This window comes from Centruroides vittatus, unplaced genomic scaffold (genome assembly GCF_030686945.1).
Source record: "Centruroides vittatus isolate TY-2023 unplaced genomic scaffold, ASM3068694v2 contig_425, whole genome shotgun sequence".
Taxonomy (NCBI): Eukaryota; Metazoa; Arthropoda; class Arachnida; order Scorpiones; family Buthidae; genus Centruroides; species Centruroides vittatus.
The window spans coordinates 460,259-484,576 of NW_027122231.1; the positions used below are offsets into that span (position 1 = coordinate 460,259).

The following is a 24,318-nucleotide window of genomic DNA, read 5'->3' on the forward strand; positions in this document are numbered from 1 at the left end:
TAAGCACAATCTTGGCACATAAAAATTGCGTGTTTCATATATATTGGCTTCTCACACTTCGAACAGCAATGTTTTGTTTTCCTATCTTTTTTTTTAGTACAGTCACCACACCTGACATATTTACCAGCTTTTCTTTTGTAACTGGTGATGAAGGTTCTCCCAGATGATCAGTAATCATCTTTTGAGTTTCCCTTGGAAAATGTACATTTTGTTGTCTAATGCAAAGACTATCATTTGAGAAATCTAGAAATAAATCTAAGAATACTATCAATAACTATAACTCATAAAATTACTGTCAACTCAAAAATGTAACACCAACTATGAGGACGGGTGTGACATACCCCATCCACTTTTGCGCATGTGTATCTCCCGCTGACGCCAGTGCAACACTAAACTCAACACTGCATCTTGCCCCTCACTTCCTTACCTCCAGCTACTGTGATGACGGGATTTGCATGGCAACAATAACATTAAATAATCTGCATTTAAAAACTTCTCGGGTATGACGTACCCGACCTCACTCATGCTGGGTTAAAACCATTCGAAGAAATTACTGTGGAAGCCAGCAACCAAGAAACACCCTCATCTTTAATAATTCACAGTAGACTCTCTGAAATTATTCTTATTATCAAAAGAAAAGAGCAGTAGTTGCTTTAAATGGCATTAATACCACAATAGAAGGACCAGAAAATTCAATAAAAAAGATTTTCAGTATATATATAGAAAACAAGTCTTTATGCTTGTCATCTTTATTAGATTCAAGATTCGAGATTCAAAATAAAATTTCAAAAAAAAAATATGGCAGAGGAAATAAAAAGATGGACAATCAATAGCTTAGATGATGATGATATATGTAATTCAAAATCTCAAGAAGAATTAAATCCTGAAGCTTCTATTTCTGGAGATAATCAAAATGGAGGACAATATCTAAGTTTTTTTAATTTATTTGATGAATTAGCTTCTGGTAAACGAAAAAATGAATAAGAGCATGTTTTTAAAAAGAAGAAAAAACGAAACAAATGAACAAACATTTCGATCAATAATTATAAAAATATTTACATTCACTCATATACAGACACAGTGACCCATTTTTGTGATGATCAAAAAAACTTTTTCCTAATTTGAGTAAAATAGCTATGAAATATCTAAGTGCCCCAGCATCTTCCATTGAAAGCGAAAGAATTTTCAGCACTGAGAGTAACATTTACGAGCCGGCAAGAAATAGGCTATGTCCTGAAAATGATGAAATTCTCATGTTTTTGCATTATAATTTAAGGGTTTTACAGTTTGAATATTAAATTTTTATTTGTTTTATATATTTAAAGTCAAACTTTAAATAAAAGAGATAGCTTTAAATAGGTTGTATTATACCTTATATGTATTGATAAAAGAAATAATTTAAGTTAAAATTTTTTTTTTAATATTCAGTTTGTCATGTAATAAATAATAAATATATAACAGAAATTTATTATTTTTTATTACTAGTCTTATACGCAACATTCTAACAAAAATATTAAAATGAAAAATTGGCCGATTTATTAAAACCAATTAATCGGGGAAATGACAGATTAATTGGAGAAATGGCCGATACGCCTGATTACCAATTACTTACTGATTAATCAGTACATTCTTAGTATACAGTTCTTGAGAGCACACCTCACATATTCTCAATCAGATTTAGATATGGAGCGAATATGGAGATGGAGGTGAACGATCCAACAGTTGGACTTGTTTTTGCTGAAGCCAATTTTTTGTGATGCAAGATAAATGGATACAGGTGCATTGTCTTGCATAAAATAAAACTTTCTGATTGCTCATTTTCATACATTTAGAAGCAAAGTAATTTTAATTAGCTTCTGATACTTTTTTGAATCCATTTGTCCATTTTTGAATTCAATAGGTGACTTTCCCTTGCAAGAAATGACAACCACACCATAATAGAACCACCACCCCTCTGTTGTTGATATAAAATCCTCTCTTCTTTGTTCAAATAATGAAAATAATAGTTCAGACCAACTGGACCATCCAGATTGAACTTTTTCATCTGAAAAATAACCTATTGCCATTTTTTATCACATACATAAGTCAATCTTGTGGTTTTATTTTCTTTAGTTAGAGGAAGTTTTCTTTTCAATTTTTTTTTTTTAAACTCATCCTGATGATTTTATCACTCTTTGAAACAGTACAGAAATGAACTTTTAACTAATTGATTCACAAGTTCTGATGCTGATGTCACACTTGTTTGCAACCCTCAAAATTTTCCTATCATCTCTTGCATTAAACTTACAAGATCTTCCTTCATTGTTTTTCGAGTTATATTTCTCACTTTTTTTAATATAGTTGTATACAACAGTATGACTCCTTCATTTGAGTAGCTACAGCACAATAGTTTTGTAACTGTAGCCAAAAAATATCAATTTGTCCCTGTCCTCTCTATGCCAGTTTTACACCTTTTCACATGTTTGACAGATGACTTTGTACACAAATATATGTATACACAATATATGTAGATCTGTTTATACATGTACATATCCTTAATTATTTACATTTATTTTTTCAGTTGTATTTAAAGTTTTGTCAACATAAATTACCTGGTTTTCTACTTTCTGGAAGAACTATTCCAACACTATACTTTCATTACTGTATTGTATAAATCTATTACTTTACTTTTATAAAGCATATGGAAATGATTGAACTAATAATTTTAATGAAATGTTAATTGTTTAGGTAGAATTTTTTCTTGTCTTTACAGTTTTGTCTACCACTATATGTATGTGTGTACATAAAGCCCTTGGGACATATAGTGCTAACCCTCAGAATCACATCTCTGAGGTAACCGAGTTTGAACGTTCAAAAAAGTCCTAAAATCATATGAATAGTTGTGTTAATATTTTTGCTCTCTGAACATTAAGTATAGATGTGGTAGCCATATCATCATTTTGGGAATTTTCATTTTTAGATTTTTTTCAAACATTCAAATTCAATTACCTGAAATGTGATTCTGAGGGTTAATACAGTCCCCAAGAGCTTCATGTGCGCACGCACACAATCATTTAATGAGAAAAGTTTTAGATAATACAATATATAAATATGCAAATTTCTTACTGCATTAATTCTCAAAATGTGCAAGAAACTGAAATATGTTCTGCACTTATAATTATATTTTAAACTTGTAATTTAGTCCTCATATATAACCATATTTTACAAATGTGATCATTTTCATTCATTTTCACTATACTATATAAGTCCAGAGATACAGAATGTTTTCAGGACACAAAATTTTCCTTAAAATTATTGCACAATGGCACACAAAAGAAAACAACATTTGATGAAAGCATTAATAATAATTACTACATATGACTGGCTAAATTTAAGCATATATTATATCATCATTATAGAGAGAATATAAAATTCTAAACCCGATGTAATATATATTAATTGTTTTATGTTTGATTTATTACTTTTTCAGTTTATTAATATAATAAAGATTATAAACAGGCAATAATTGTCTCAATGTTTGAAACATCAGAAAATTCTGGTTATTTTTTTGTTGTGATTTTCTTTTTATTGTGTGTTAGCTTAATATTGAAAAAAAAAAAAAAAAAACGTATATTAGTATATTTTCTAATGAATTCCTACAGCCATTAAATATTTGAATACTAGTTTAACACCTGCATCATTTTAATGCATATAAAATGTGATAGATCTTAATTTTTTGCTCAATGATTTAAGCGGACTTGGTGCTTTCTTTTTAAAGAAAATGTTAAATTTTTTTTATATAAAACTTTGAGAATAATTAAATAAAACACAAAATAATATACTGTTATATTAAACTAGACAAATAAAACCAATCTCCAGCACAATTTTTCAAGAAAGCAAATGTTTTTGACTGTTAAATGAGCATTGTCAGGCTAACTGACCTTCACAGTTCATGAACAGCTGTTAAATCAAGAGGATAGCTGTCCACATGTTAACAGGGAGACATGAGATATGGAGATACCAAGTTGAAGATGCATATCTGCGTGGTCTGTAGCATTGCAGATGAGGGTGAAAACCAAGAGACTCCTTCTGAAAGCTAATCAATAGTTATTATTTCTGTCAATTTCCTTGTATAGGGTAACAGTCTTCCACTGTATGTAACATCCATCTCAAAGAACCTCAGACTTCCATCATGAAATGGCAGGCCAATGCCACATTAGCATAATTTGCCTCAACCTAGACTTGCATGTACAGTATGTTTTCACTGTGCACATTGCCTACATATCAACTCCACAAAGAACACTTAGATATTTAGAACAATTAGAAATTTATATTGTCACAAGAAAAAATGCTGTCATAAAGTTTTCAAATGTAGATTCCTTCTCCCCTGCATGGAAGTTGAACTAAGAACTTTAATCTTAAAACCCTCCCTCTCTCTGTCACAATGTTAATATGTGGACAGCAATCCCCTTGTCTTAACAGCTGCACACAAAACTGTGAAGGTCAGCCTGACAATGCAAGATTAACATGGTCAAAAACATTTGCTTTCTTGTAAAACTGTGCTGGAGACTAATTTCATTCACTTTGTTTATTAAGTATACCTAGTTTCAAGTAGTTAAAAATACTGTTATATTACTTACCTCAAAACAGATTTATTTTTTATCCATGGTTTATCATCAGCTTCTAGAAAAAATTTTTGAATCATAAATTAAAATATATAAGTTTATATTTCAAATAAGAATAACTAATACAAAAATTACCTTGGCTATTATCATTTTGTGGTACTAATTCAAAATAAATAGGGCAACAACGAACCGCAACAGTATACTTATCACCAGTCGGAAGATGCATAACAGGTCTGAGACAATTATTCATTATTTCAAATTAATAAAAAATTTTATTAATAATTCACAATAAAAAATAATTATTACTTGTTCAATGAAAGACGTGAAAATACATAAGTGGTGTTAATAAATTTTCCATCATCTTGCTCGACTATACCTGAAGGTACAATTAGTAATTCCCCATCTGGAGAAAAAGTAAGACGCCTACAAAATGATTTCAATGTGTCGTCATAGAACATTCGTGTTGATTTATTTGATCCCTAAAATCAATTTAATATAATATTGATTTATATCATTATTAACTTTTTTTATAATAGACTATTTTTACCTTATTCTTCTCAGAGGGAATTACAGTCTTCTGAACTTTATGCATTACACGCTTATTATTCAGATTATATATACGCATTGCCCTGCAGAAAATAAATTTTATTTTTAAAAAAAATTTAATATTATACTGTCATATTTTACATAATTTTATAATCTATCACAAAATTATACTATATTAAACTATAATTTTTTATTTGATTAATATTTTATATAATACTATAAGATAAAAAGTTTCAAGTTCAGTTAACAAACAATAACTTCATCTGAGAATGATGCTCAAGATATATCTCCACTGGAAAACATTACAGAAATGATTCAATTTCTGTTGTAATAAACCAAATTCCAGATATAAAAACAATATGAAAAAATTGTTTATCATACAATTAAAAATTCAATTATTAATTTAAATCACTATATATTAAAGAAAATCAAAAAAATTTTTTTTGAATTGTTTATAATTCAAATCATCCTGCAATAAAACCTTTAATCGGCGTGGGGTATAATCAAATTGTGTACATAAACGTTTTCGGATCCCTCCCCAAGTCCATCCTCAAACTACATTCTTTGTAACAATCCGTTATAACGAAGACCAGCTGTTTTTGGAATGAAATTTGATCATACCCTACGCCGGTTAAAGGTTTTATTAAAGGATTATTTGTATATTTCTCCGGTGTATCAATTATTTGTTTATTGTTTATAATTCATCAGAGAATCAGGATTTGTTGCAGATTTATGTGAAAAAGTATGTAGTCATGTAATATATAAAATTTAAGTCAATTTTTATAATTAGAAAAAGAATATTTATTTATAATTTCTAGTTAATGATTACAACTACAGGCATATACTTATCTAGTTACATTCCAAATACAATTTGGCAATATGTCAGAATACAGTACATATTTCAAAACACAGAATGAAACAATGAGATGCATTATCTCTGATGTCACTGTGATGCAATTACCGAGAAAGGCATCATTAACAACATTCAAATCAATTTTACAATTTACAAAGTGCCAAGGACATTTTTACAACTGTGTTGTAATTTAATCGTTGTTTTATATTGTAAATTTTTATCTTAAACTTTTTCTAACAAATATCTACTATTATGTTATTTTCCATGCCATAAGTTAATTGTACAGTAGAGTCCTGCAAAACTTGAGTTAATGTGGACCGAGAAGGGGACAAATTACTGAAAATGACAAGTTTTTTGGCATAGTAATGATGCTAGTCTAAGCCGTGGTTCTCAGAGCACAGGTGCTCTGTGAAGCCACATCAAGGGTTTCATGAAAAAATCAAATATATAATTAAAAATTGTTGCAAAAGAAAAATCAATACAATAAAATAATTTTTGTATGGAAATGTAATCAGCAAACACCAATGACGACATATACTAGACCAAGTGGTATAGAAAATGTATGATCTCTACTGAATAAGTATGACTGGTAAAGGAATTGTGCATGTGCATTTGCATGTTGGTGTGCCTGGAAAGTTCATATTTGAGCAGTCAATATGGTTTATTTTGTTGATTTCCAGTAATTGTAATGATTTGATATTTTTAATCAAATATATTTATATTATCAATTAATTTTATATTTTCCATAAATATCTTTCTTAAAGGTAATGAATAACTTCATCATAAGAAATCTCATCTTGATGTGAATGATGACAATGCCACTCCCAGCACTAGAATTGAAGACAATGCAGAAGAAAGAAAAAGTGTGAAATCACCTTAAAATGTCAATCACTTGTACAACAAAGAATAGTTAAAATTCAGATTTACATAGACTGGAAATACAGTTTGTTCAACTCCTCTCTGCATTGTATGTGGAAAGAAATTTGCCAATAACATGATGATGCCTGCTAAATTAAAGTGTTATTTTTCATTTGAACATAAAGATCTTTTCATCAAAAATTAAAAAATACTTTGAAAGGCTTTTGGAAATGCAAAGTAAACAACAAAGACAATTTGAAAAAACATTGAAAGTAAGTGATAAAGATCAACTTGCATCATATAAAATTGCTGAGTTAGTAGCACTAAAATTAAAGCCACACACAATAGCAGAATCTCTCATTTTACTTGCCTGCTGTGAAATAGTGACAATTATGTTTGAGGAAGAAGCAAAGAAGAAAATTTTGAGGATTCCAGTATCTGATGTCAGGATTTGCAGAATTATTCATGACAGGTCCTGTAACATTGAAAGATAAGTTGCAGGGGAACTTGTTAACATGCCTTTTGCATTACAAGTAGACGAATCAACTGATATAAGTAGCAAGGCACAGCTCTTAGGCTTTAAGATTTATTTATGAACAGAAGATGATAAATTAACTTTTATGCTGCAAAGAACTTTTCGAGTGTACAATTGGCAAGGACTTATTTGATGTGATAACTTCATATCTGATACATTAAAATTACCATGAGATCAATGTGTCAGTATTTGTATCTACAGAGCAGCATCTATGATGGGATCAGTCAAAGGATTTGTAGCTTTAGCAAAAACAATCAATCCAAATATAATATTTCATTATTGTTTCTTGCACCGAGAAGTACTTGTCATAAAGACAATGCCTAAGAAACTAAACGAAATATTGGATCAAGTAGTTTCCATGGTTAATTATATTAAAACGAGACCGATGGAAAGCCGAATTTTCAAACAACTTTATTCATCTATGGACGCTTTACTTCTTCATACAAAAGTGAGGTGGTTGTCACATGGAAAGTTTTTAAATCATGTGTTGCAATTAAGAAATGAATTACTAGTTTCTTTCAAAACAAAGAGAGAAAACTTTTGGATAATAGCTGAAAAATGATAATTGGTGCAATAATTCAACATATTTCGCTGATATTTTTGCTTACTTTAATACTGCCAACATAAGTATGCAAGGAAATAATGAAAACATTCTTACATTGACTGACAAATTATGTGCAATGCAAAAAAAAACTTACTATGGAAGAGACACTTAACAGAAAGAAAGACAGAAATGTTCCCTTCTGTACAGGATACAAACGAATCAATCATTTCTTTAAATAATCAAAACATTTAACAATAGAAGAAAATTTTGAAAAATATTTTCCATTGTTAAACACTGAATAATTCAATTGGATAAGAAATCTGTTTCTTCCGATTTCTCCAGTTTTACTCTGAATGAAGAACTGATGTTGCTTTCTTCAGATCGTGGATTAAAATTGAAATTCATTGAAAATACTAAAAAAATTCTGGATCTCTGTTAATTAATGATGAATACACAGACATAGAAAAAAAAAAGCACTCAATACATTATTATTATTATCATCCATATCATATCTTTGCAAAGCAGGATTTTCAATGATGTTTAATATTAAAACAAAGAAACGCAAGAGCACAGGAAATTTAGAAGAGGAGATGCAGGTGGCTTTATCATTTATACGTCCCAATATTGCTGAAATCTGCAAAGATCACCAAGCTCATGTATCGTATTAAATTTGATTTTTTTTAAGTATTGTAATTTTGAGTGATTTTTAAATAAAAATGTTTGCATAAATCAATATCAGTAGTTTATCCTTTTATAAAAGTAAAACTTTGAACAAGGCTGGCCAACTGCATGTCTGTGGGTGTGTTTTTCTTCAATAATGGAGTTATTTTTGAAAGCAATGTTGAAGAAGAAAGTGTATGAACCATTTTTCTTTTGGGATGACACCACTATTGACTCATTATCTGGACATGTATGACTCTGAGGCTGTTTCCATAACTGGATGAGGAGGGAAATAAATACCTGTTATAGAAGGATGGAGCATCATCACATTGGTATCTCTATGTCCAAAAACATCTGAACACACAACTGTCAAACTTATGTATTGTGTGCACTTGATCAAACAATGCCTTCTGGATATTGTTTAATATTAACCAATATCCAGAAGGATATTGTTTAATATTAGGTCACCCAGGTCACCAACCGCACTGTCTGCAACTTCTTTTAAGATTACATCAAAGATATGAGTGTACTGTACATACTCTTATTGCCTGAAAATCTGCAACAGTTGCAACAATGAATCCTATGTATTGAGTCCATTGCAGTGGATATGCTACACATTTGGTGCAAGTAGTAAATGTCATCTTGATGTCTACCACAAGATATGTGAGACATATATCAAATATATGTAAAGTAAGCATAAAAAGTTGTGAGGAGTTTCACTTTCTAGTGGCACTAATGTAATGTGTACACAACCATAGATGGTGACTTCATGCCAATTTAAAATCACAGGAGATCTATGTGGACAACCTGTTACTCTCAAGTATAAAACAGAGAACAATTTATTTTGTTTCATAAAACTTTCAAATATCAGTGAGTTTGTAAACTGGTATTATGGAAAATACATGTAGGAAAAAACATTTTTATGCATAAATTAAATAAAATATAAGGAATATGATAAAATAATAAAAAGGTATTAATAATAATGAACATCAAACATCTGTATTTCTCAGTCACAACTGTATACCTACTATAACTAAATTTCAAAATTTTTGTCAATGATTAACTTTGCTATTTAAAAAAAAAACCCACTATTTCACTTATTAATTACTATAGTTTATAAATTAATATTTCAAATATTTCAATTTAATAAATATTCATTTATTTAATTTTAATAACATTTTTGTTTTTAAAACAATTCCACATTTCAGAAAATATCTGCTTACCTATCAGAACTTATTGTAGCAATGTATTGATGAACAGGATCCCATGTAACGCCCTGTACAAAACCTTTAGGATCTGTCAACAGCCCAACATTTTTACCTAAGGAAACAAAATAATACATTTAATCTTAATTCTAAATCTAATTATAAGGTAAAAAGTTTCATTTATAAGCATCCAACCATCAGCCAAATTAATCAGGCAATAATTAGAATTATTAATTGTAACATAATATTGCCAAATTAATTTGGATAATAATTGGATGATCAATAATACATCGAGTTATTGAGATGCTTATATATATGTTAATTTATAATTAGTACTTTTAATTATTTTTTAAAACAAAATGCAATCATACCTTTCTGAACATCCCAAAGAATGGCAGTATTATCAACAGAGCCTGATATCAAAAAGTTACTGTTAGCCGACCAACTCAGATCACACACATCATCAAGATGTCCTCTATAATTGAAAAAAAGAATTATGAGCAAATAAAATTTGTTAATTGTAATCTTACATCTATAATGTGAACTGACTTCAGCATGCTAAACATAAAATACTTGAATCACAGTTGTTTGGAGATAATAGATGAATATCTCATATTAATTAAAATACGAAGGAAAGTCACAAATTATTATTAAAAAGAACTAAATAATAAATGGTTTCAAAGTCTTTGTTTCTCAAAATAATCCCCACAATTATTAATGCACATATCCCATTGTTTTATCAAAGCCAGAATTCCAGCATAAAAGACTTGGATATGCTGTCCAGCCACAAATGCACACTTCACATTCAACTTCATCACTTGAGATACATTTACCTCCAAGATGTTAATGTAGTAATCCAAACAAGTGAAAAATCCTTGGGGCTAAGTCAGAGTTGGATTTTCAAGAAGTTTCCACTCTAAATCTGTTTTTTTCTGACAAACAGGCTGAAAAATATTTCATAGATTTCAATGAGCTTTTGGAATGAGGAATTATTCTGGGGTGCTAAAAAGTATCCCTTGTAAAGCCCTAGATTCCACTATTTATCATCATAATCTAAAATTATCTTTCATTCATATTTTTATGTTATGATGATAAATAGCTTTCAGATATAGAAAATCTGTAGATAGTCGTCAAATATTTTTCATGTATGTATAATTGTCTAAAAACATGGTTTTTCTGACTATAAGTTTGAATTAAGAAAGATAAACATTTTTCTGATTTCAACTAAAACTTGAAAAACTTCAAATGTTTGCTAGATGATAAGTAGTAGTTGTAATCACAGGAGGTATAGCACTCACCCATGGACTCTATACTCATGTTTCATAACCACTGAAAATTTTTTGTTCTCTCTTTTTTAAATTTGGTTTTTTATTTCTCACCATAAACTACAATGATTTTTGAGCTATTACTATTTCCCAAATAAGTTTCTTACAAAGAAGGAGCATAATTTTGTACAAATTTTGCCTTGTACTCACAATTCATGAAATGGGCAGATAATAGTAGTTATGACTTTTTTTTTTGTGGCTGCAAATTATAGGCCTAATTAGACTGTAAAAGTCATACCTTCCAAATGTATATCACCATGTGATGCTTACTTCTTTAGGCAGTTGAAAAATTTCATAATGAAACTCCAGAGCAATGTGATATGTCTCCAAAAAATTTAGAGCTCCACAACCAGATGCACACTATAAAAATTCATGCACTGGTACACAGTTATCTGCATCTAATGATGCACTGTCAGGAAAATGCAAACATTTGTTTAACATGCAATCCATTTGCATCAATTACATGTTAAACAAATGTTGTGAATTTGTGTGTTTCCATTTTATGATTCTTGTTCTTCATGTGCCATTTTTTCACCTACTGGTAAAAATTCGAACTAAATAGTTTTTTTTTGCATTTTCCTTTTCCCCATGGTCCATATAACATTTATACCAAGTTTCATCAAAATACGTCTACCAGAATGGGCTCTAGACAGGTCTGAGTAGGGCAACTTTAATTATAACCACCCTGTACAGTACATAACCAAAACAGCAAAGATAGGAAGTTTTAGCATTGTATACAAATGCACTCCTGCAATATATAACAAATAATATATAATAAAAACACCCATAAGAAATAACTAGAATTTCAGGATTATACAACATTCCCACAAAAGACCACATGGGAACAGGTCTAGATATGCACCGAGAACATTTTAATGAAAAGTTAAAAACACAAAGATGTTGCATGAAAAACAAGAAATGTAGCATTATCTAGATTTGCAACTCAAGACGATAAAATCTACTGGAATGAAGAATTATTAGGGCAGTCAGAAGTCAGTGCACAATGTGGAAATGCTGGAAATATATAAACAAAATGTATCAGAATCTTAACAGATGTGACCAACAGTCTCTATCAAATACATAGAAGATACTGTTTAAATAAACAATAATTTATAGTTTCAAATTTAAAAGAAGTATTTTAGATATTTTTTAAATGTATGTATATGGTTACTTCATATTATTATTTTTTAAAAAGGTATTTATTTAGACATCTAAAAATAATTTTAAGAATATTCACATAAAAATGTTAATTACTTCATTGGAAAGAATGTGTGTGAATCTACTTAAATTTTGAATGTGTTCTGGTAATTTTGTTAGTTTGCTGGAAATAAGATACATGTTAAATTTGTAAGTTAAAGTTGAAGGTAAAAAGATCCTTCAAAAAATTTAAAAATACTAGTTTGAAATATAGAACTAGTGTAAAACACTAGTTCTATATTTCAAACTAGTTCTAGTTCAAAGACTAATTATTAATGATCCGACCGTAATTTGATAAACAGCAACAAGTATTGATATACAATTGTGTTCAATTTTCAACCATATGGGCATATTGGAACAAATCCATGTAGATCATATTAGATCTACATGGATGTAGATGGAAAAATGAATATTCCAATCCAAATAATTCATGAGAAAATATAAAACTTTTATTAGATTTGAATTCTAATCCTTAATAACAGCAAGCAAGTTAATTTGACTTGAAACATCTGATTCATCACTGATAAATTAATTATAATATTCATGTTATAACTATCAAACACAGGAATGTAGGCATACAATGCAGTGTTTCCCACATAAATGCTTTTCTGTCCCTCACTCTGCTGTCCCCAACCAACTAGTGTTTAAAAGTAAATAGCATAGAAAAAGCAGACTGAGACTCAAATACTAAGCTACATGAACAGTCATGAGGTAAAGAAGAATCAAATTTAATATTGTTCTTGTTCAGTCTTTGCTTTATTCAGCATTGTTACATGTATCACTGGTTTGCATATGAGTTTGTATGTGACATGCAAAGGACTCCCCTATCAGAATGGGAGTTTTTTGCATACTAATGTGTTGGTGTTGCTAGTGGTCATGGGCTATTGCATTTTTATAGTACTCCATCTATCCATGTGCAAGCCATCAGCCATGTGAGATTCTTTTTGGAGTCTTTCTGCCCTGTAGACAGTAAGGGAGCCTTTTAAAAGTCAAGCCCATCCAGACCCACAATGCAGTGGCTCAGGGACAGGGCCCAACAGAGCCAGGCATGTGACCCACATGCATTTGTTCAATGTGTAATACAGAAATGATTGAAAACCAATCATTTCTGGCAACATCTCTGCATAAAGGTTGGAAAATATACCTTCATAATTTACTAAATGCAAAATTATTCCAATAACTAACAATAGTCCAATTTCAAATAAGAAAACATGTTTCTTAGACATGTTATTATTATTATAAATGATTCATAAAACAGTATGATGTGAAAATGGACAGTGTATTGTTGACAAAATATTGCTGTTCTAAATATTTTTAATGTAAAATATGACTATACTAAAATGTAACTATACTATCTTGATATTTTTGTTTTATGTTCTCATAAATTTTTTTAATTACAAAACATTTGTTTTAGTGTACTGTAAAAAAATGAAAATATTACAATCATTGGAAATATTTGTGACTTTAATAAAACTTACCTTAAAATTTTCAGTGCTGTCCAATGTTCTTTATCTTGATTAGTTTCTTCTATATAACTGAAACTGTCATCTTTTTGTTGTTTCCACAATATTATATTGGCTTCTGATTTTATAATAAAAACATTTAAACTCATTTTAAATGCATTTCATTTATAAATAAAATTAATATATTTAGATAACTTACCATCATCTCCAGATGCAAGTAATTCACCTATATATAAGATTTTAATGTATATTGTTCATATATTATAAACTGTATATAAATAAATGTATAATAATAATATCATACACTAGCTATTAATTACAATATTAAAAATTCTGTTTTTAATATAAAGATACACAAATGATCTGTAATTCAGAAAATAAAATATTTAAATAAAAAACAATTTTCAATCAATATTACACAAGCATGAAATTACCAGTGTTTATATTAAAAAAATGTATTAATTTTTATCTTGAATGAAATCTTCAGTCAGATATTTTAATTTAAAAGAAAACTTATAAACAGAAATTGTATAAGTTTTTTTTTTATACATAAGTATTATAGTGGAAAAATTTTAAATTTGTTTAAATTATTTCTTTCAAGTAATTATTCGGTTATTTAAATTATAAATGCTTAATGTATTAAAATGATTTTCTTTTTGGTGTGTCATGAGATTAGAGTATGTTTGGGCAATTTCACAATGCAAATTATATTATCAACACTAACAAGCAATTAAATCATGTTATATTGAAGCACGCTATATATTTTTTACTTCATACAAGAAGAATAATTTTCAGATATTGCTGTATTTACATATATATTTTTAACATAAATTACAAGCAACTATTTATTGAGACATCATCACAATGCCATGCTGGACTTCTTAATCATATTTTTAATTTATTTAATTTAAAATATATACTCTTAACCTCAAATTACCAATAGTAGTATAGTATCTTTCCCCTGTACATCATCCTTTTCCTTTAATAACAGTCATGCCAGTCATCTAGTAACTCCTTTCAGGGGCAAAGTTTTGAATTGAAACAACAACTTCCAGTTTGAACCGGAAGTTCATATACAGTTAATCAAGGGTCTCCTGCCCCTAAGATTTCCATATCTGGTCTCGGATTTCATCTAACTAACTCCATTCTCAAGATTAAGGAAAGACGGATGGACGACAGTGGGAATTTATAGGTCTACAATTTTTTCAAATTGCAGCCTAATAAAACAACTTCAATTCTAAAACAATTTTATACCCTTCTATTTATATCTTCACATTTATCTTATTCTTGAATTTTGTGAAACATTTTCTATGGTATTTTATTGGAAACCAATCATTGGCTTTAGTATCAGAATACAATGAATAGTATAAATTTTTAAAGCACTAGTATATAAAATATCTCAAGTGATATAGCAATTAGAGAAACTGACCATGCATATATACAGAGTGCTGCAAAAACATGTTCTTCCTGGAAATGGGTGATAGAACTTGTCGAGGTAAGCAAAAAAGTAAAGTAATATATTTGCAAATTTACAATAGTTAACAACATATTCAAAGCTAAAGTGCAAATTCAAATCCACTTTTTTCAGGAACTATGCTATTAGTTATCATTGTTCAGTTTAATAAATGTTGATCATTAAACTATCATTTTAAAGATAAACATTTATTCAACTGAACAGCATTTTAAAAGAAGAGAAAATGCAATAGTTTTCCTTTATTTTATTTTGAACAAAACTTTCAGTAGAAAGATGTCTACAGGTTGTTTTAGAATCGCAAGTTTAAAGGAAAAAATTAACAGTGACAAGCTTTTTGTGATTGCTTTTCAACCTGTCCTTTATTAAACATAATATTTATAATACAACATTCTTTTACAAATTCTGAATAAATGTACTTTTGTAAATAGACATTTTAATGCCATTCACTAAATATAATAAAATATCAATCATTAAATTTCAGATATAGCCTATATATTTTATAAAAAGTCATACAACAGATCAAACTACACATACATTTATTGTAATGTATATAACATTTTGCATAACACAGTATGTAAAGTATGCACAAAGAAAAAAATAAGAAAAAATGAACAAGAAATTACTCTCGTATAACTTAATCACAGAAAATATCTTACAATAAAAAATCTAAAAACTGAATATATAAAATGCCAACAATGTTTAGTAAGTTCAAATAAGCAAATTTATTTAATTTTCAATATAATATAGCTCTACACCTGAATACTTGCATTAAGAATGACATTCTTTAATACCATCATGAATTTAGTATTACAAATTTCGACGTAAAAAATTTGCTAGAAAAATAAGAAGTAGAAAGCATCTCTGTTCCCAGCATCTATTTTTACTTATTTCAGTAATATTATGTCTGCATTCTATAAAAGTGTAGAGTTTAATGATTTTTATCAGAAAATTTCATAAAACCTATAAACTTATTTTTTAACAGTTTACTACAGTTAAAACTCCAAATTGCAATTCAATTTCAATAAAATATACAATATCTTAATCCATAAAATTTACAATGAAGAGTAATAACAGGCCTGAAATGTACAGTATATATTGCTTTAATAAAATTTCAGTAAATTTTCCTATTGAAAACTGTGGTATGATAAGTCCTTCAAATTTATAGCAAATTCAAAAGTAGCTATTAAGATTAATAAAAATAAAAGAAGACAAAAAGCAAATAATTACAAAACTATTCACTTGACTAACAAAATCATGCATACATTTGTCAAATTGCAAAAGGATTTCCCAGTTTATCATCAGGCTTGAAGTAACATTTTTCTGCTAGAAATTCAAATGCCCATCTACTGGTAGACTATATCAATGACCACCTGTTTTCTGTATATAGGCATTGTCGTCTCATCAGTAAGACATGAATTATGTCATTTCACATGATCAGTGCTCTGTTAGTAAATAACATAGATACAGATGGTTATTTATATCTGTAGTAGTTAATTAATCTAGTGTTTACTGTTAGGTTACAGCGATTAACATTTTTCACGACTAATTCGTCAAATTGCTGAAGTTAATTTTTTCTGGCAGTGTGTCCTGTATAATGTATTAGTTAACTTTTCATATCATCTACAATATAACATTTATATTATTAAATGTTGTAGCTATTAATTTTATTTTAAATAAAGAATTACCATTTGGAGAAAATCTAACGATATTAACTGCTTTTGTGTGACGAAACAAATCAGCTGCAAATTCAAGGCTTGTACTTCCATTTGAGTTTAAAGTAACAAACCATATCTACAAAGAAAAAAGAAAATACAATTTTATTTGTTATCAATATAATATATGTAGATAATTAATTTGATAAAATTATAGTAAATATTAATTAATTACTGTTCAAGATTTTATTGAAGAAAAATTTAACTTTCTAGTTATTATATTTTCATACTATTAAACTCTTACATACAGATTATTTCATTACGTAAAATTTAATTGATTCAAAATGACTACAAATCCAGTGTTTTTGGTTTAAATTTTTCATTGAATATATGACAGCTAAATTTAAGGACTCAATCACACCATTTTTTGGGAACAATTCAGGTAGAAAACAAGAGACCAATATTTGCTAGGCTATTTTTATTTGATTAAAGATACATTTTTAATATTTGCATCCCTCTTCAGTTTAATCATGTTTGTAATTTTAGGTTTACAGGTTCTTTTGTTCCTACAATATATTTTAAAAAAAGTATTATCATTTTTGCACATAAGAAGTAATATTACCAATGTACTTTTGTATTGACATCTTAAAAGTAATTTTGTAATATAAGATGTATGATCTTAATGTAAGTACATTTGTAATATTATTTCTTATGTAAACAAACAATGTGATTGTAATACTTTTTCTAAATATATTGTAGGAATAAAGGAACCTGTAAACCTAAAAGAAATGAAAGCTGTGTTTTGCAAACATGATTAAACTAGTTGGGGTGTAAAAACTGAAATGCATCTTCAATCAAATATAAGCAACATAGCAGATATTGCTCTTGTTTTCTACCTAAATTTTTCCCAAAAAATGGTGTGATGAATCCTTAAGTTTAGCTGACATGGATGCAATAAAAATTTAAACCAAATAATAGAGACATAAAGCCATTATCAATAAACCAGTTTTTTGTTGATGACTGGCTATCTAAAGAACTTTCACAGTTAATCCAATATACAACTACGAATAGTCATTTATCATCATCAGACATCATTGACACATTCACCAAAGCTCAAGATATACATAGTAGACAGATACACACCAAAAACTATAAATGGATTATAAGAAATTTACACTTAAAATCACACATTTCTTATAATCTCATTCAAAGCAAAGGAAATTGCCAATTCTAAAACCCTACATTTCATAATTAGAAGCAGTTAGACAGTTTTTAAAGTGTACATAGTTTAAAACAATTGTATGAATAGGAAGTTTATTAATCTAATGGTCCCATGCTATCAAACTGAAATTTTCAACAAATTTCATTTGTTAATAATTCAAATTTTAAGTGTTATTGCATTATCACAGTTAACTGATTTTCTTAAATTTCCATCCATTTAATGTTCAGAAATTGAGATTATGCTTTTGATTGGTTGGAAAATTTCAACTGTAAACAATTTCAAACTTGAATTTGAAAATTACTTCTCCCCAAAATTTCAAATTCCTTGCTGTAATTGCTTATAAACCAACCAACGCCTAAATAATCGGGCTAATAAATGGCTATAATTAAATAATAAATAGCCATTTATTAGCCCGATTATTTAGGTGTTGGTTGGTTTATTTAATATAACTTCGGGCTTTGAGATGTTTTATATTTATGTAATTGCTTATGAAAAAAAAACCAGTTGACTAACAGTGATTTTAAAAACAGTATAAATTGGTAGTTTTTGTTTAGTATCTCTACTTTCCAACAAACTTTTGTACCATTTTTTATCATATTGTAAATTTTTGAATTTTGAATACCATGAAAACCATGGGTACAATCCTATAATTATCATTAAACCACCAGTGCACTGCAAATTAATAAATTAGCCTAATGAATTACAGTTCAATGATGAAATGAATAATATATATAACTACTAAGGTATATGTGAAAGATACTACTAACTGTGCATATGTGTTATACATCCCTATCACAGGACCATTGATCCATAAACAAAATTGCTTTACAACTGAAATTGAAAACTTGTAAAAGAACTACTAACAATTACATTTTGTGTTAGCACAACTGGTGAGAAGGAACCTTCTCTTATCATAAATCTTTCTCATTGAGACATTTGAAGAACATAGATTTATTATACTTTAATTTTGGTATTCATTGGTTTTACAATTGAAAGAATAGATGACCACTGCAATTTTCACAGAACAACTTGAAAAACTGAATGATAAAATTAAAAAACAACAAGAAACTTCTCCTATTTGTGGACAATGCACCATGCCATACAAAAATCAAACACTCAAATGTTAAACTTAATTTTTTCCAGTAAATATGACTACTCTATTTCAACCACTGAACCAGGGAATCGTTCTAGCATTCAAAATAAAGTATTGTAAACAGCTACTTAGAGCTATTATTGCCCAAATGGACAAATAAGCTTGCATGACATGTTCCCATGATTCCCTGAAATGACTGATGACGTCATGGGATGAAATTCAACCTTAATCAATCAAGAAATGTTTCCAGCAATGTGGTTTCAGTTGTAGTGAAGAACAAGGAATGGTAAATGCAGATTCCTCAGACAAAGAAATAGAGCTTCAGCAATTGCTGATGTGCATCTGAATATTGAGGAAATGAACAAGAAGGTTGATTGCTCTAAAGGTTGATTTAAAGGGAAATTGGGTGGATTGTCTGTTTGAGGAATTTGATAAGGAGAATCAAGAAAGTGACACAGAAAATGATTTTAACAATAAATGACAAGAACCTTTGCCTATGAAACTAAGTGAAGTTCTTAAAACACTAGCTAGACGAAAAGTCACTGGGAAATAATTTTCTAAATTATCTACTAGTGAATGAATGATCTTTTATTTGAAAAATCTTTTGTGCAAAGTAGAGGAGGGATTTAAAAAAAGAAATTGCATTACAAAAAAATGTAATGCTCAAAACGTGAAAATTACTGATGTTTTTTATTTGGAATAATGCAAAGTTAAAATAAATATAGTATCATTAACATAAAGTGCAGTATTATTTGATTTAATAAAAAACCCCTCCAAAGTGACCATCCTTCATAAAGACCACTTTTACTCGGAACTCTTGGTGGACATAAAGTCGGGTCATGATGATGATATAATAATTTTTATTTTAGTACCGTAACATATCTGCAGAAGAGAATAGAAATAAAGTTGTCAGACATTATCTATTTCATTGTATTTGCATTGTTTTTCTAACTTTATATTTAACAAAACTTAATAAACTTAACATTTTTATGGAGGAAAAAATTGTTAAATGATCTTCAAATTTTATTTCAAAATCCCAGTATGCTTTAGAAGAAATACAGCACTTGACACATTAAAATAAAAACTGCCAATAATTCAAAAATATATAATTTTAAAAACAATTTCTCTACAAATTTTCAAGGAAATAATTCATTCATTAATAGAGGATGATTGAGATAACACTTGATTATGATTACACAATATCTATTCATTAATATAAATTTTGAGATTATTTCCATCAACATTTTTATATAATGTAAATACGCTTTATATTTTTATTTATATTAAAATATTCTAAAATTACATTAAACAAGAATTTTTAATAAAACAAATTGTACTTGAATGCAATACATTTTGAACCTTTTTAAAAATTATACCCAGAGAAAAGTCCTGCATTCTCGGTAGCAGGACTTTTCATTACTAAAATACGAATCAGATCGAGTGATTGGACCATCTTTTCTTTTTAAAATCTTATTATAAAAATTTACAATAATATTTTATATTATGTTTTATTTAAATAAAAAAAATTACCTTCTAAGTTAGAAGTTTGATCTAAGTCCATCTTTTAAAATTTTTAACTCAATACAAAGCATTTTTTTGTTGTATGTGTTGCAGTCAAAACCAGTTTTCAGTTAGAATGCATTTTAACTAGTTGAAAATAGTTTATAGTGAATGGCTTTATTATAACTAGAATTTACTGATAGTCAAACATGAATTTGAGTTAAAACTAGTTTTAACAAAGACATCCAGTAAAAAACTAGTTTCAACTAGTTAAAACGTGTCCTAACTAAAAACTGGTTTTGACTGCAACATATGCAGTTTCCAGCAAACTTTATTAAACTTTTTCTATTTGTGAAAATTTCTACGTAATTCAAAAGGTAATTTTTAATATCTATCTTACACAGCATTATTAATATGATTTTGGAGGTTGCTGAACGTATTAAATTACCACCTATGAAATTTCGGAACTTTGAGTATATATCTGAACTGAGGGGACCAAGATGAGTTCAACGATACCCTACTTTTGGACCAGAGACGAAAAATAAGGAAGTTATCATACTTTTTTAATGCTTTCATGCAGATGGCACCGTAGTTGCTCATGCTGCCATCTCGCGGTAAAGTCTGCAAACAAATTTAAAAAAAAGCACTCTGAAAGGCAAGAAACTGCACGAACAGTCAAATGCCAGTTCCTTTTTTTCCTTTTGTTCAAGCATCGCGACTCCCGATCGGGATAGCATGATTGGCTCGTAGTACTAGCTGACCACGAGCGATAGCGAGACTGAGAAGCCATAGTCCCCGAGGTCGACAAGTGCAAGGGTGTACAAAAAGGACTTAACTTGAACTGTACACGATCAGTGTGCTCGTGGATCAACATCTGCCTTTGTTGAAAGTATATATGGCCGACTTGCCAGACTGCCTGTTAAACACGCAATAGGCTTAGTGGAGAGAGTGACGCCACTCCCGATCATCGCGCGATTGCTGAAAAAAGTACGATAACTTTCTTATATTTTGCCTTTGGCCAAAAAGTAGGATGCCGTTGAACTCGTCTCGGTCCTCTGAGTTCAAATATATACTCAAAGTCCCGAAATTCCATAGGTGATAATCTATAGTACACCCAAATAATCATATCATTTGATTTCAAGATATTTTGTATATCTTAAAAATAATTAATTCTATCCCAGGAAATAGTTCATTTTTCTCTTGAAATCTCAAGAAAAGCAAAAGACCAAGAAATGAAAAACCCTAGTATGGGTCTTAAGTTTTCTCTAGGCCAAGAGAATAACCTACTCCCCCACCCTGCACATTACACAAGAGGAATGAATAATTTCAGCCTTGATTTTGACTTTAACTTCACGAGTATGTTTTTTTCTTGTACAATCAAAATCAAAAATTTGACTTGCATTAACTGATAATTATTTAACATATAGATGTGACTACTGAATCACCCTTCTACATTCACAATTTAAGTATCAATTAAATGCTCCTTCAGTTTACGAATAAATAAAACTCGGTTTACAATCCACCACTACATATAACTTACGAGTATATGTGCATCCGTTCCCGCAGTTGCCAATCGACGAATTTCATCTTGACACATCTGAAAATCAATGCTAAGAACAGGATCTCGGTTATGCCAAGATATCTGAGGAATGTAACACTTCATTTTTCTTTTCCTTCTATAATTACAAAAATACATTTAACCAACAAACACTACTACTAACGTCGGTGTTCAATACGATATAAATTAACGGCTTACCTTACTTAAATACAAGGAGATAAGGTAATCACTTTGTTCGCACGCCTCCCTACTCTATTTTGCCGCGCAATTCCTACGACACCCTCTGGTGTTAAAAACTCGTGTACTTCCGTCTTTATTTTAAAAATTAGTTATCAATTAATGTAAAACATGAAAATTTCTGAAATAATTAATTTATGATGTTCTACTTGTTGAAATTTCACACTCCTAAGTTTAGCAAGAAAAGAGGCAGTTGATATTAATAAAATAATATAATTTTCTTCAGTTAATATAGAATTTTATTTTTGATATCCGGTGGCAGCCTACCACTCTGGTGGACCCGGGTTCAAATCCGGACGAGTCGATAAATCTACAGGAATTTTTCGGGGTGTGGTCCGACCACTTATGTCGGGCCTCATCTCTCACTACCCGGTCGCCCATTTGTGGGCCTGGCCAAACCCACAATAGTGCTTACTAAAGGAGGCCCTCTTAGTGCCAAAAGGGCGGAAAGAGTTAAAAAATAAATTATTGTTATCCGTATTTTCATGTTAACAAACAACAAAATACCATTTTTTTTCTTTTTTAGAAGGAAAATATTAAATAGGATTAAATATTCTTTGATTTTTATTTAAAAGCGTATTAATTCGTAAAATAAATATTCTAACGATGGCTAAAACGTCGGCTTAAATAATTCGAAAGTCTTCTCGAATGACTTTGCGATCTAATCGAAATCATTAAGGTGACTTCGGATGAATTCGAAAGTCACCTTAATGTCTTTGCAACATCCAGTGAGGAAAATTGTAAAAAAGAATGTATACTTTTCGGAAACGTATTTAAAGTAGGTCTATTACTAAAAATACGCAAGCTAGAAGCCAGCCGTCGCCAATTTCTTCGAAGAAAGTAAAAATGGTAATTTTAATTAATTTTTCGACTTAAAATTTATACTAAATCCGAAACCAGATGAAAATTTTTGTTATCAACCCACTGCTTTTGTAATTAATAATGTAAATTTAATTAATACATTACCTGAGATAATATAAAACGCATCTAGCAATAAAACATTAAGCATTTTTTCCCTGCTGAATTATTTATTTTCAATATTTAAATATTTAAAGTATCTATTGCTCTTCGTTCGTTAGAACTTTTAACAACTTAATAAGCTTAATGTATTTACATATTAATCAAAACAATATTGCGACATTCGTCTAACATCAGATTTTAGTTTTATAAATGTAAAGGAAACCTTTTTTTTTTTTCAGATTCTCGGAGCGCCAATTTTTCTTACAGGTTAGTTCGAAACGTTACATCAAGAAAATTTTATCCGAAAATATATCTGGCCTAATTCATTCGAGAAGTTGTATTGTTCTGTCTCTCGGTTTCGGAACTGATTCTATTATTCATCGAGATTTCTTGATAAGAATAGAAGGCATTGCCGTTATATTTTAGTTAAAATAGATCGCTTGGGATGCACGGATCGGATCGATATCAGTTCGCGCGATAAAAGAAACAGGATATAAATATATATATATATTTTTTTCTACAGCAATTTTCGGTACTATTTTAAAAAAAATAAACTTTATAAAAGTTTAGAAAACTTAATAAATACATTCAATCTAAACTTATGTAATAACGCCAATATCTAGTAACTTTGTAAGACTTAAATATGACGACATGTATTTATACTATTCTTTGCAGTGAAAACGATATGAAAGTTATAACTTGTCAACTAGAAATCATTGACGTTGACTCTAAATGTATGTCAGAAAGTATATATATTCCTTTCAATATCAAAAGAAAGGAAACTACATGAATGAAAATATTCAGTTTGGCGATCCTTACGTAAGGAAACGCA

The 24,318-nt window shown here is 29.1% G+C and overlaps 1 protein-coding gene across 3 annotated transcripts in view; it reads right to left on the reverse strand.

Moving 5' to 3' along the window:
- Positions 1-22,589, reverse strand: part of Caf1-105 (chromatin assembly factor 1, p105 subunit) — a 33,072-nt gene extending 10,483 nt beyond the window's left edge. For 2 of the 3 annotated variants that reach the window (XR_010880985.1, XM_067272158.1), the window contains exons 1-11: positions 22,488-22,589; positions 22,272-22,407; positions 16,950-17,055; positions 13,990-14,016; positions 13,806-13,908; positions 10,177-10,280; positions 9,824-9,920; positions 5,152-5,233; positions 4,911-5,083; positions 4,740-4,837; positions 4,620-4,662 (exon numbers count right to left, since the gene is read on the reverse strand). Coding sequence is in view for 2 of the 3 variants with exons in the window: in XM_067272158.1 (XP_067128259.1) it covers positions 4,620-4,662; positions 4,740-4,837; positions 4,911-5,083; positions 5,152-5,233; positions 9,824-9,920; positions 10,177-10,280; positions 13,806-13,908; positions 13,990-14,016; positions 16,950-17,055; positions 22,272-22,394 (956 nt within the window). In the remaining variant the exon portion in view is untranslated. The remainder of the gene's footprint in view (positions 1-4,619; positions 4,663-4,739; positions 4,838-4,910; positions 5,084-5,151; positions 5,234-9,823; positions 9,921-10,176; positions 10,281-13,805; positions 13,909-13,989; positions 14,017-16,949; positions 17,056-22,271; positions 22,408-22,487) is intronic. The other variant, XM_067272159.1, reaches the window with a different exon arrangement.
- Positions 22,590-24,318: the final 1,729 nt, after the last annotated feature.